The 15,192-nt window shown below is 41.3% G+C and overlaps 1 protein-coding gene across 1 annotated transcript in view; it reads right to left on the bottom strand.

Annotated features, from left to right (window-relative positions):
* Positions 1–10,787, bottom strand: part of GLDC (glycine decarboxylase) — a 41,856-nt gene extending 31,069 nt beyond the window's left edge. Inside the window, exons 1-3 of the mRNA XM_063423922.1 lie at positions 10,499–10,787; positions 10,321–10,399; positions 626–761 (exon numbers count right to left, since the gene is read on the bottom strand). Of these exons, the coding sequence (XP_063279992.1) occupies positions 626–761; positions 10,321–10,399; positions 10,499–10,705 (422 nt within the window). The 5' untranslated portion in view covers positions 10,706–10,787. The remainder of the gene's footprint in view (positions 1–625; positions 762–10,320; positions 10,400–10,498) is intronic.
* Positions 10,788–15,192: the final 4,405 nt, after the last annotated feature.

Raw genomic sequence — 15,192 nt, 5'->3', positions numbered from 1 at the left:
ATTAAGTACAATATTCTCAGCCTTTTCATAAAGGAATTATCATAGTATGATAGATCAATGTCACTGCTGTTCACCAGAGAATAATTTGATCAGACAAAACAAGAAATCACTTTATGGGTAAACATTCAAACCCTTGAAGATCTCTGGTTAAAAAAAACCCCAAACAAACTAAGAGAATAGACTGTAGAATTTTCTACTTCCTTAGAAATTCTTACTTCCTCACCAGAAAATCATCATCATAGTACTGAGTAGTATTTAACTACTTCCACCCAAATTGTGTACATCAGTGGAGGAGGGAGATGGTTTTAATTTACACAAAAGTTAGGAAAGAATTACATTCGTTTAGGAAGTAAGTCTGTATACTTCCTTAAAGTAAACATTTAATTTTGTATTAGTTCACAATATATAGGAGCTGCAAACAGAAGACAAAAACCAGTAGCATATTTTACAGAAAAAAGCATATTCTAAAGTCAATCTCCAGGTTTAGCACTAATAGCACAGTTCCTACACAGCAGGATACCCACCATTACCAAATATATGAAAGCCTTAGTGAAAAAAAAAACAGGTTTGTGGGAGAGATGTGTACTTATACATATAGATGTAACAATAAATCGTGGTCCATTACCATCCTGCATTCTCCAACAGGTTGCGTGCGATGGGCTGGGGCACCGAGCAGTTGTAATAACCCATGCCGATGTAGGACCGCCATATCTGGTTCTTGCTTGCAATATCGTGTAGAGTTTCAAGGATTTCATTCTCACCTAATCAGAAAGAAATTATGTCAGAATGCTCCAGCTACATGTAACAGCAACAGTCTTTAACTGAAATGTCTTCTACCCCAGTGTGAATAAAAAATGGTGGTGCAAGTAAAAAAAAAAAGTAGCAGAATAAAGCGCACGCCAAGAATAGCAAATGTAAAGTAATAACCTGGTAAAATATTCTAGGAAAGTTTAAATTCTGACAGAATTCTGCAGTGCAACACCTGAGTAATAACAGGGTTCCAAAGCACGGGGAAAGAATAGTGAGAAAAACTGCTGTAGGCAGAAGGAGCTATTTTTGTGCCAATACAATGTACATTCAACCCAGAAGAGACCCATCTTGCACATGCATTAAAAACCTCAGGAGACATTTTTCATTAGCTGAATCTTGCAGAATCTACACTGGTTGAAGCCAGTGCCATCCACAGCTGTCATTCAGTGTTTCTGTTGGGAGTCATATTTGCACAAACTGGGCTTACACCAAGCACCCAGGAATAATTTCTAAGTATCACAGAACTTTCTCACATTTTCCCTAAATTGCTGATAAAACAGTTCTTTTAATTCAATTTTAGCATGCTTCACCAGTTTATTTTTTTAAAAAAAGTTATTAAGAGTATTTCTAGTTTAAGAATGAGAGTTTCAAAGGAGTCTGCTAATATATAAAAAAATATATTAGCAGCTGAGGATGCAGAAAGATGGTCAGTAGATTGTCTTAAGATCACACAGAGATAGGTCAGCCCGTCCTAACAGACCTGGGTAGAACTGGGCACCAATCCTCCCGGGTGAGGGGAAAAGATGTTTTTTAACTCTTCCTCCAAATCTGACCTCAGAGTTTGCTGTAATGGGACAGTTATACCAAGTTCTGTTCCCTCTGCACCACTACTTCAAGATGACACTTTGTAATGTAATGCTACAAATCACAGAATTAGAATACCTTGGGCACTGGATGCCTCAAAATTTATTTTCTCTCTGTAAGTTACTCCAGCAGGAGACATCAAGTCAGAATAGGTAATTTTCTAGAATGTGGTGGCAAATAATTATCTAGGTTTTCAAATACTTTCCAGTACAATTACAAACGAGGATATTAGAACTTCAGCTCTGATCTCAAATCTTGTTTTTTTCCTTTTACTCAAGTTGCTACTATTGCATTTAATGCATAAAGTTTTTTTCCAAAAATCTCCAGGTTTTCAATTTATTTCTTCCACAGTCACATTACACCTTTCACAGAGTTTTTTTACTGATGTTCAGTTCTCATTTCAAAGTTCATTATTTGTCTGCCTTTTACTCAGTGCTACCATTAGCTCTAATGTATGAAGACTGATTTCTTAATTGCACTAAACTGCCTTTTTTTTTTTTTCTAGAGACTTGTTATACGCTTATTAGGCTTGAACTCAGCAATGTCCAGGGCAAAGTTTCTAAAGCATAGTGAAAAACTCCACTCTCTAGAACTCTTCCCACTAAGTTTATAATAAGACAGATGCAGTTGTTTAAGTGTGCTTTAACACTGTAGAGGGCTTCCTCTTCCACTTGCAAAAAGGTTGATGAAAGACAGTTTGGTTCCAATTTCAGGCAGAGGCTTGTACTCTTGCGTAATTCAAACATCAATGATTTCTTGGAAATGGTAATGAATTTCCTTGTTTAATTCCAAATCGCAGTTGCAGGCAGAAGTTGGCTATCATTTAACTTGCTTGCTAGCTCAGTGTCACACACAAAAATGCACTGAGTGCGGTTTCTGCAGTAAACACATACCACAAATACTGCACAATGTGACAGATAACATCTCCTTTGTTTGCCCAACCGGGCTTTTCTTCTAGAGTTATTTCTCTGCAATTGTAGCCAACAATAACTACATGCAGCCACTTAGCTTGTGCTGGAGCTCTCTGAAATAAACCTGCTTCCAAACTGATTGAAGGACGAAGTCAAAAGCCTAGTGAGGCTGCAACCATCTTAGGCAGAGATTGTGCTTAAGAGCAGAACCAAACCACACTCCATCTGGAATACCTACACTGAGAGGTTCCAAGACTGAATACATTTTTAAGTATCACATTTTAATGAGCTACCAGTGAAGACAGTTATACAGCTAACTTTAACGAGGGTGGCCAAATACTCGAGGGCATACTCCTTCCACTCCTGCTTCACCTTACTTACCCTGTCCCTTTGGTCACTACAAGGGCAATGACAGCAGTACAGCTCAAATATGTAACTCCCACATTTGACATGCCTCTTTGAAGAGACCAAGGATAAGGACTCCTTACCCTTTGCCTTCAACTCCCTTGAACTACTTTATCACAGTACATCTTCAGGAAGACAGCTCATAAATATAACTGCAGTCCTGAATAAGGGAAGTCAACAGCCCCTGATTCCTCTATTAGGCTGGTTTACGTATGACCAAACAAAAATCCATGAAGATTTCATGAATTCAGTGTTTACACTGATAGGGTTCTGAATTCAGATTAGACTGATGCAGGTAATGGTGAGAGAAATTAACACAGATGTTGGAGTCCAAAGACCACTATAAGATAATGAAACAAATCATTCTTGCCAATACCCCCAGCACCAGGAGGGGATGGAGGAGGATACACGTGGGCTCTTAACAGCAGTGCATGCATAGCAGGAGGGCCACAGGCTCAGGCTGGAGATAAGGAGAGCTGGGCTCAAGAAGACAGTCCAGCAGTGGAGTGGAGCAGGGTCTCCACCTCTTGAGGTTTCATGTTCTGATTGGGTGAAGTCCTGAGCAATCTGCTCTGACCCCACAGCAGAACTTCGGGCAGGGGATGGGGACTGACCTGGATCTCCACCACTCCTGTGTCTGTCAGTAGCCTTATTTCCCACTCAAGCCTAGGTTTCAACAGTGTACTCCCATAATGTTATTTGTGAAAGTGGTCTAACTCTTTATTGATCATTTTGTAAATAACTAATGCTAATACAAAGGCAGATGAATGTGAAACACAAGAGTGATCTTGTTTATGCTTAAAAATTAATTTTCAAATTCATAATGAAGCTACTATGTTTGCATTTTGGCCTCCAAAACTGTTACCCAACTCTGAAAATAACAGCCTTTTTCTGCTTTATAAAGTATATAACCTGAAGCATATGTAGTGGAAATTATTATTCTAAATATTTATTAATTTCTTTAAAACTAAAATATACAGGATTCCTAAAAATTTTAATTACATGGTTCAAAAAACAGCTTGAGATATTTTTTGGTCGTGTGACTGATTTCTTTTTAATTCTCCCAGCAATGAGATTAATAAGCAATATGCAAAATGGGGAAATAAAACAGAAAGAAAAATTTATTATAGCTAACTAATGGTTGGACTACAGCCATACTCACACTCAGCTGTTTGTTTCCAGTGTTCTAAGAAAAAGTGATTGAAATGTCTTTATCATAAACCCATTTTATTGGGTGTACAATAAAAATTCTTCGAGAACCTTGTTCAGCAAAAAACAAAAAATTGCCAGCTAAGTCACTGCAGATGATCTTTATTCCCCTCATCAACTCATTAGAAATTATGATCAAAGATAGCACTCAGAATAAGGTCCACTGCTTTTGCTGTACTCCTATCTTATAACTGGAGAAAACTTACTGAGGGTCCGAGAGGTTCTGCAAGGACACTTCCAGACTGCTACATCTACAGGTAGCAAAGGCAGAATAGATCACAAAAATAGTAAGAGGGACTGCATTTTCATAACATAAAATAATATTTTGTTATTTTTGCTAGTGTTTTTGAAGTTAGCACAGTAGAGTTGCCTTGAACTTATTAGATACCTGCAAAATATGGTACTTGAGAAGGAGAGTGGAGAAAATACAAAAGGAGCAGTTCAAGTTATACCACTTGAACCACACAATACAAGAAGAAAGTTACTATTTGTCTGATGTATTTTTATTCCATTTATGTCAGGTCCTAAAAACAAATCTAGCCTCTGAGATAAAGGAAGCAAGATCCTTAGAACAGCTGATAAAAAGGGGTTTCAATTATTTCTCTTACTTAAGTAATTAATTCAACCTCTTCAAAAAAAAACCCCAAACCAGATTATATTGAAGAAAACTATTTCCAAAGCACTGTCAGACACACAGTAGTAATGCTGTAGGACAGCACAAGTGCATGTTCCACGTGCTGTGTCCATAACTTCACGATACGGGCAGAAAGCCATGGTGCCCTGCTTCCTTCCCCCTCCTTTCACTCAGGCTACCTGTGCTCACCCAGCACACACAACCTGACAAGGCCAGGAGCCAAAAGCAGGGGCAGGCTGAGTAAAACAAGATGCCTTTCCCTGTTCTACCCACAAGGGCTGCTGCCTATGAAAAAAAAAGCAGTAGCATGAAAGTTTGTGAGGAGCAAAGTGCCCTGGGTGCTAATGCAGATTCTGCACCATGTGTGGCAACATTCTGGAGGGTAACAATTACCCCTACCACAGGCATCCAAATCATACTCTGTGGACACCAGCAGCAGGGAACCTGAAATGACTAAATTATATCAAATTTAACCTGAAATTACTCTAAAAATCCGACTGACATAAGGAGATTATACATTATAAATTCACCCAGAATTAATTTTTAACTGGTATTTAAAATATAAAATCCTACTAAAGAAGATTCAATGCAAAAAGAGCTGTTAATTTGGAGACACAGTCTTTATTACATGTAACTGCTTCTGAACAGTATTGCTTCTAATAACATTTAGACTGGAGACCCAATTGCATTCTTAAGATTTTAGGAACTAGTGTGGATAAATTCTAAAATTTGAGAATGTATCTGGGGATGTTTGAGAAAAAAAAATTGTGATGGAGTTCACAGATGTATTTTTTCATTCACCTTTTAAAAAGTTCCTATCCTGAACTAAAAAGCAGAAATAAAAACATATGCACAAGACCTATCCATTACACATAAAAATGGACATACCATGGCAGCATTGCAAGGATAACTCTGACTGACATAGACAGTAGCTTTGTAGGGATAAAATAAAGAGGATTACTCTTATATAAGATAATATGTTCCTTTACTTCAAATGGGTCAATCACAACATACATGCTAAAGCACCTTCAATACCTAAGGAAAAGCTGATTGTTCAAGTTTACTTACAGTAGCCCTGGGAATAAAGCTCTGTAATACCAGCTGATCCCAATTAAGTATCAAACAGATGTCTCGCCTTGTTGTAAATATTGACTGAACAGAAGTTACATGCCAAAATTACATTTTTCCATAACTGTATCTGCAGAAAAATCAGACTATTAAAAAAACCACCTCTTCCACAATTAGTTGAGGTACAGGATTGAAATTTACTGTTAGCTGAAATGAGACATTTTGGTTTTTCACCCCTATTGGAATTCAGTGGCATGTTCAGATGGTTTTACAACAGCCAGCATGCTCAGGGCAGGAGACATTTCTAAAATGCCTTTTTTTTTTTTTTTCTTTTTGTCACAAAACAGACATAGCTAGTCCTACCATCTTCCATACCAAAAAACCACCCAATTTTATTTCAGAAACCTCAGCACAAACTATGGTCCTTCTCTCCTCCATCACTGAAAATAGCAGTAAAAAAGAATCTGCTAATATAGATAAGACTTATAATTATTGAAAAAGTATTCAGAGTATAGATGCACGTCTACCAGCAAAACCTGGCATTTACCAGAATGCTTAGTCATTCAGACTTAAGAAAAACAACTCATTTAGGTTGAAAAACACCTTCAAGATCATCAACTCCAGCCTCTGAATGATTATCACCTTGTCATGTAAGTGCCATGTCCAGTTGTTCGTTGAACACCTCCAGGAATGCTGTTCCTCCCTGCACAGTCCATTCCAATGCCTGATGTTCCTTTGAGTGAAGAAACTCTTACTGATGTCCAAGCTGAACCTCCCCTGGCACAGCTTGAGGCCATTTCCTCTTGTCCCGTCACTTCTTCGCTGGGAGAAGAGACCAAACCCCACCTGGCTACACTGTCCTTTTGGACAGTTGTAGAAAGTGATAATGTACCCCTGAGCCTCCTCCAGCCTGAACAACCCCAGCTCCCTCAGCTGCTCCTCACAGGATTTGTGCTCCAGAGCCTTCCCCAGCTCCACTGCCCTTCTCTGGACACCCTCCAGCAGCTCGGTGTCTTTCTTGCAGTGAGGGGACCAAAACAACACATGATTCAAGCTATGGCCTCACCATTTGATTGCCAAGTACAGCAGGACAATCCCTGCCCTGGCCCTGCTGGCCACACCATTGCTGGTACAGGCCAGGATGCCCTTGCCCTTCTTGGCCACCTGGGCACAGCCTGGCTCATGTTCAGTCACTGTCACAGCACCCCCAGGTCCTTTCCCCTGGGCAGCTTTCCAGGCACTCTGCCCCAGCCTGTGGCACTGCCTGGGGTTGTTGTGAGCCAAGGGCAGGGCCCAGCACTGGGCCTTGGTGCCCCTCACACCACTGGCCTTGGCCCATCGATCCAGCCTGTCCAGATCCCCCTGCAGCCCGCCTAAACTCAGGAAATGTCCAGTTAGGTAAGGTTAAAGATTTCATATATATGTTATGTACTTCAGGGGAGTAACGAAGCTTCATTCTTCCACTGAAGAGTAGCCTGTGCTAAAATGTCTAGGAGAGCCAACACAGGTAAAAAACCAGTGTGCTTCTACTGTAATCAGAGGTTTTATCATCCGTAGAATATGCAATGCCATATAAACAAGCTCTTTAACATAAGCTCCATTAACAAGAGCCTCTCTCCTTTTTTTTTTTTTACTGACTGCTATTGCATACACACATTTGATTAATTTTCCTTCTTTTAGACAACTTGTGAGATTATCAGTGGATGGATCTGTAACACAATCTCTTCTAGTGACACACAATGAATCAAAACTTGAAGATTATATATCAAATGTACACATCAAATATTCACACCTGAGATGAGGTCTATGAAAGTTTTCCAAAACACCCAAATGCAATTGCAGAGACCTATGATACACAGACATGCTTTCTATGGTGGGTGTGTGGTCTTCTTGGACTGCATGTCTAATTCTATCTGTAAGGATTGACTTCAATGAGACTTCAGTGTAAGTTCAGCTCTGTTAGTTACTATAAAGGAGTAGCTCTAGCACAGCTGATTTGTTCAGCTGCACTCCAATTTGTGAAGTCACTATGATCACATTTTTGAGTTATAAAGACAAGTGGAAATTGCTGTATTTGTATTATAAAATTTATAAATGCTGAAGTTCATTGAATGACATGTTTTTCATTGCCTTGTTCTGTTCTCTCTTTCCGTATACGAGTTAGAGAGAGACAGTGAGCGAATTTATGCAAACAAAATGTTTAAATTAAAATAGAATACAGTTTTCATGACACTTCCCAATTTTGCTATTTCCCTTCAGTAAAAGGTATATGCCCTATCCTCACATAAGAAATACCACCCTGGTGATTGGAAAGTGTTCTCTCTAACAGCAGATTAAAGAGGAAGCAAACTTCACTCAGATTACAATGTCCTGGGTACAAGATGTTCAATATGACACTGCAAAATTTTAAGCTGAGGCTTTTAACTTTCGTTCTAAAAGCTGTGGAATTTTCTGCTACCAGTGCAGGGGAAAACTAGTGATAAACAACTACACATTAAATTGTAAAAGACAATCCAGCACACTGGCTGCAGAAGAAAAACGCAGTCGTGTACAGAAAAAAAGTTTTCTGTACCTCATGCAAGCATCTCTTTTGAAAACTCACTGTTGCATGCTGTGCAATGTGAGTCTCTGCATCACAGTCACATTCTTTCAAAGTTTACTCTAAGGGAACAAGAACAGCATAGCAAGTGGAGCAAAATGCCAGTGAACTAAATACACTGTTAGCTAATGAGGTCCTGTTGCACAGTGAGAACTTGCCTACAACAACAGAACATCAACTAACGCACCACTGTGTAGGAGACATCCACTCGAAATTACTATGAAAATCAGCATTTGAGCAATGCATCAAGATTGTGACTTAGGCTGACATCACGAGGTTAGTTTTCAATAATGTATATGTAGCTTAATGCCCGCTATCCTGTATCACTTTTATGTGTGTTTTAGTGAAGTAAAATTTTTTAAGAGCATCACATTAATTAATAATAAAAACTAATTATTAAAAAAATTAGAAGGGCTTCTAAGACAATTATCTTATTAAGACAATAACGACAAACTGCATTTCATTCCTTCAACTGACCTAAAAATATAATAACCTAAAAAGTTTTTTTCTTTGAGGTCAGTGAAAGTCAGTTTATAGTCAGGGAGTACCTTGATTAAAACACATTAACCATAGGGAAATATGCTCAGCAGTACTTTCAGCAGTTCTACAGACACAAGAAGGTTGTTAAATTTTGCCTCTCTACCCAGCCTCTCCCCATTTTAATAAGATGGAAAGTTACCAAAGACTGAAATACTGTTGCACTAATAAAAGATTTTAGAGGTAGAAACTACCAGTCCCTGTTGTACCCCTCCTGGCTAGAATCCGTCTTTTCAGAGTCTAGTTTTCCTGGCTGTTCATTGTGGTGCTGCCTCTCATGTGTGATGTCATCTCAGAGTAACCAGATTGAACTGGCCGGGAACCTCACCGGAGCTGCAGGCCTGAAGTTTACACTCAAATTACAGCACATGGATGAGAAATGAGAAAATGCTACCAAGCGGGACCAAGTTTTCTACAAATCAGGCAAAGGATTGTGACACTTAAATGAAATTAATACTGATGTACAGGGATCCCATATCTGAATGGCCACTGAGCTTTGTTAGTTTTTGAGTAATTGTTTAGCACTGGGGATTTTTAAGTGTTTCTTTTACAGGACTTCCAGTTCATAGATATCGCTCAAAAATGCAGTTATGCAGGTAGAAATTTTGTACTGTGCTTACTAACTCTTAAAAACGGTAATATCTAAAACCTCATGAAATCACATCAAGTTGTCTGCAGCAATTCGCTGAATTACTGTAGTGACACAAGAGCTGACTCAGATGCTTAGAATTCCTGCAGTTTTACCCGTAACACTCAATTAGACAGATTTAAAATTATGGCCATTAGTCTACTGTGTATACATAATGCGGAGACACAGATTTTTTCATGTTATTAAAATATGCAGGTTATTATTGGGGGGAGGGGGGTCGAGGAGGAGGAATAACAAAGAAATCCTGCAGTACGCAAGAACTACCAAAACACAGCGGCCCATTTGAAGCTACAGTCCACACTAATGGGAAGATTTTTAGTCATACTTTTCCCTTCGTATCGGGCTCTTGGGACAAAGTGAAGTCAATGGAGCACTTGAGCTCCAAACCGGGTTTTCGAGCAGCCCCCGTGTGCTACACGTATTTTCCTACCGATTTCCAAGACGAGATAAATAAACGCAGCAGCCAAATTACTCTACGGAGTTGGTGGGACAAGAATGAAGTGCCGGTGACTAAATCTTACCCTGCACTTCTACTCGGGCGGAAAGAACAGACCGCCACACGTATCGGCGGGGACATCGGGGGCAGGGGCTGCGCACCCCGAGTCCTCCCCGCTCCCCCGGGATCTGGCGGCCGGAAGGGGCCGCGGGAGGGCGCGGGGAGTCCGGGACCACCCCGGGCCATGCGGTCACTTACAGACGTGGTCATCCATCCTCAGCGGCCTCCGGAGGCGGATGCTGGCCGGGATGGTTTTGTCCATCAGCTCCTCGACGCTCTGCAAGAAGCGCCCGCACGCCGTGGTTAGCTCCGCGGGGCGGCACAGCGCGTACCGGGAGGGTCCGGCCGCGCCGCCCCGGTCCCGCACGGCGCCTACCTGCACCCCGACGGTTCGCAGCATCTCCCTCTTCTCCTGCTCCCGGGGCCCGATGTGCCTCCGGGAGAAGTCATCGTGCCGCGGCAAGAGCTGCTCGATGCACCGCGCCGCCTCGCCGCCGCCCCAGCGCCGCTGCCCCGCCGCCGCCCGCAGGTGCGGCGCCCCGCGGGCCGCCAGCCGCCCCCACCAGCGCCCGCAGCTCTGCATGCCCCCGGCGCGGCTCCGCAAGCTCCGGCACGGCCCCGCCGCCCGGCGCTCGCACTTGTGTGCGGGGGCGGCGCGGCGCGGCCCCCACTGCCCGCGCCAATGGGGCCCGGGGGCGGCGCCGCGCTCGCCCCGCCCGCCGCCACCTGCCCGCCCGCCCCCGGCCCTGACCCCGCCGGGCCGCCGAGCATCCCCGCAGGGCTGACCCGGCCCTGCCCCCGCCGCGCCGGCACACCCCGGAGGACATTTTCCCGGGAGAGAGGGTTTTCGTTCACAAAAGGCTCGCTCGGATAGGACAAAAAGGTTTCTGTGTTTCCTTAGCAGAGCGTGGACTTGCTTTCGCACTTGCTTTCGAGTGGCGAGCTTTAGGATGAGCAGCGCAGCTGTTACGGGGGCGTGTATGTGTCTGTCTGTGCGTGTGAACTTCATTACTGCTTTAACTTTTGGTGATGTTAGTCTCGGGCAGCGGAGAGGAACCTACTTTTCTCCATCTTTCAGTTCTGTGTCTTTCTGAGGATGATAGTTACATACTGTGACAAACTGATATCTGTATTTATAAAGAGATGCCCGCATTTCTTCATCTTCCAGAACTAGCCCCAGAGTTCCACATTGAGGATATGTACTTGAATCAACATTTAAATAAAATAGCAATGAAAGAAAAAATTTCCAAGATGTTCTTTAATTTTGTCTTAATTGTATCGCAGATCCAGTGCCTTCTGAATTTAGTAAGATAACAGATCCTACTCCAGAAACTAAATTTACTTTGCACCAAAGATCACTGATTGATGCAAGCTCTTCATTCCTGTAGTAACATGAAATTACTTCTCTGATATAATCTGAGTTATCATAAATACTCTATTATAAAGGAAAAGGCCCTGTCAAATTTATGCCAGTATGTATTTGGAGTAATGATTTGAGTCCCTGGTTTCAGAATCAGAGATTCCCAAATTAAGTAAGATGAAGCTTGCTTCAAACAGCAAAGCTGTTTGCTGCAAGGGTTTGTAATGTAAATCTAATATTGACTTTACTGATTGCTATTAAAATATAAATATGTGTTGCTTTTCTCCTCTAGATGTATATATTGCCTCTTTACAAACATGATAGTAGCATGAAGGAAATTAAAACCTTGCTGTGAGTTTTATCTTGAAATCACATGAGTAAAATAGAAATATTAGAAAAATACATTAAAACCATGATAGTAACAAATTATTTCCTGTTATGATTTTGTACCTACATAATTCCTTTTTAAAGTGATTCTAAAGCTTTTTGAAAAAAAATGCAGGTTGTGTTCAAATATTCTTTCAGACTCTGTTCAAGTAACAGGTTTTCTTAAAAACGGAACCCTTTTCTCTGGCAGGTAGCATCAGATATTTCACACAAATGATGACATTACAGTCAGCTCACTCAAAACAGTAATTTTGACAGAACTGTTTCTTCAGTGTGAGGTTGGAGTTTTATAGCTGTCTGCAGTGCTTTAGAAGTGAAGTCTGAGGAAATAGAAAAGTGCCCCAAACAATATATTTTCTATCCATATTTCTTAATTTTCCACAATTAACGCCAGTTTTAGTTCAACTTGAAAGCTATGCATTGGAGCAGGAATTCTGGAGAGGTGTGCCGGTGAACCACACAGTAATGTCAAGGCATGCCCACTTCATCTTGGAAAGCACCACCTCTGAAGTGGCTTGTTAAGGCACTCTATGGATAATGCTTTTTTATTCATAACCTCAGCACAGACTTTGGCTTAGCATGAGCTATGTGTGATCACTGTGGTAGAGATACAAGCCTGGTTTATGTGCTTGACCAGCTAGACAGTTCTTTAGCAGCCTCTTGAAAACTATTATTTATTGCCTTAACCAGCAAAATAGGAATCTTAAACAAGAGATGCAATAGAAAGTGAAGCTTGGATATCAAAGGTGACTAGTGCTTTGACATCAAATCAAGAAAAGCTAGCTAGTCTTGTAGCTTTGAGGAAATGTATCACTTCAAAATACATAGCCAACAAAACCAGCTGCTTTCTTCACGCATATCAGCAGAAGGAAGGCGGTTTCTTGGAAGAGAGGAAAGGTTTGGGAAACCGCATCTTGCTATTTGCACAAAGCTCAGAGATGCATATGTCTTTGGCTGATGAGCTGACCATGTGAGTTATGTAGTTTTTTTGGACATCAGTTTTGCTGATAAAGCACAAGATTTTAAAAGGAATGCCCTATACCATGTAAATGAAAGTGACATGTCATATGTTCTCTTTTTAATACTGATATTTTTTAAACTTTATATAAATGTCTTGACTCCAGTTGTGATTCAGCCAAAAGATCTATTGCATTTCTAATACTGCAACGTTCATGGGTGGTGGTGGAACTATCCTTCTGTGTTCTTTTAAAACAATGAATCATCAAAATAAGAAAATTGTGTTGTATTATTTACAATTCACTCCAGTTCCTTCCTATAACCCACAGAGGAAAGTCTGTGCCACCTGATGTGCCTCTGCACCACTGTACCGCAGAACATAGAGATTGGGTCAGGTTACAGTGTTATCTGTAATAATTACCAATTTCTGATACTGGCCAGTGACAGCTACCTAAGGAGAAACACAAGACTAGACAAAAAGATGTACTGATACCAATCTCCAGTATTTCAGTTACCGTCCTGGGATTTCTGCTTTTAGTAGGTCTTAATGTACTTTTTTCCCAAATTTGTTCAGCTGTTCACTGAAGCCATGTAAACTCCTAATGGAATAAATAACAGTTTCTCTTCCAAAGCAGTCATATTATAATAATTTCTTCCTTTATCTACAATTCCTTAAAGTAGTGAAAAGCAGTCAAATGTTAAGGACATTTCAACAAGTAAAGCAAAAGAAAAAAAAAAAAAGTGAGTATCAGTACAGACTTAGTCCAACATATGCTGACTTTTGTCCTGACGCAAGATTTCTTTTGTAGAAATTCCTCAACATAAAGAAAGTTTTTAGCAGTTTAAATTACCATGGTTTAAATCTCCATGGTTGTTCCTGCTATGGGTTTGTACTGTAAACAGGTTTTTACTATATTGCTGCCTTTTAATTTGAGACATCTTTAACACAGATTTTTTTCTCTTCTGGAAATATTTAATTTGTAACATGATTCTTTGTTTAAAATAAGATTTGAAAAGTACTGTGGCTGTCATTACATCAATAACAATGCAGCCCCTTGCCCACCAACACCCTCAAATCATTCTCTTAGGTCTGCTCTCAATCTGTCTCTGCCCAGACAGTATTTGTGCTTGAGATTTCCCTGATCCAGGTGCAGAACCTCACACTTGGCCTTGTTGAACTTCCAGAGGTTTACACAGGCACACCTCTCAAGCCTGTCCAGGTTGCTGTGGATGGAATCCCTGCCCTCCAGAATGTTGATTGAACCACTCAGATTGGTGTTGTCATCACTGGTCTCTGCTTGGACATTGACCAGTTGACCACAACACTTTGAGTGCAACCATCTAGCCAATTCCTTACCCACTGAGGGATTTATCCATCAAATCCATGTCTCTCCAGGTCAGAGACAAGGATGTCGTGTGGGACAGTGTCAAATGCCTTGCACAAGTCCAGGTAAATGATGTCAGTTGTTCCTCCATCATCCACCAAGGCTATAATCCTGTCACAGAAGGCCTCCAAACTTGTCAGGCAAAATCTGCCCCTGGTGAAGCCATGCTGGCTGTCACCAATCACCTCCTCCACATGCCCTAGCATGGTTTCCATGACGATCTGCTCCATGATCTTGCTGGGCACTGAGATGACACTGACTGACCTGTAGTTCCCTGGGTCTTTCTTATTTTAATTTTTTCCAAAATTGTTATCCTTCCTCTTTTCCAGTCAGCAGGGACTCTGCCAGACTGGGGATATTCAATGAATATACATTTAAGTATATTTATATCCATAAATATTAAACTTGGAGTAAAGCCCTTCCAACTCCATTTAATGTGTGGACAAATGCTGAAGAAAGCCAAGTGTCAGAAGGTTTTTAAGGTACTGGGTATTAGTTTGTTTTCTGTATTTCCTATGTCAGAGAGCACCACAGTCCTGCTTTTCCCTCCAACTAAGTGTTCCAGGAGTAAAGAGTGACACCAGGGCATGGTGCCACAGGTATAGTCATAGCAAGGTAAGCCAGATTCTGGTAGTAGGATGCAATGATAATCCCAGGCAAGAGATGAACCAGGTCTAGGCAAGAGCAAAAGGAGATGAGACTACAGGTAGGACCATAAACCAAGTTTCATCTTGAATCTGAAGTCCATGCAGCAGAGAGGACTAACGACAGTGGGCAATGGACATCTGAGGGCTACATTTAGGAGGCAAACCAGCTACCATGTAGGTTTGAGGTCTGCCCACACAGCAGGGCCAGACTAGGCAGGAGCCCAGTATATAGCAAGATATATGAGGGCTGTGGTGAAATGGAGGCCTTGGGCTCTTGAGCACTGTGTGCATGCCCTCTAGAATCTACTGAACCTGGTCAGGGTCAGTAGATTCT

Source organism: Prinia subflava, chromosome Z, assembly GCF_021018805.1.
Source record: "Prinia subflava isolate CZ2003 ecotype Zambia chromosome Z, Cam_Psub_1.2, whole genome shotgun sequence".
In the NCBI taxonomy this organism is placed as follows: Eukaryota; Metazoa; Chordata; class Aves; order Passeriformes; family Cisticolidae; genus Prinia; species Prinia subflava.
Note: the sequence above shows the minus strand (reverse complement) of the source record. Positions and strands in the feature narration are given on the sequence as shown.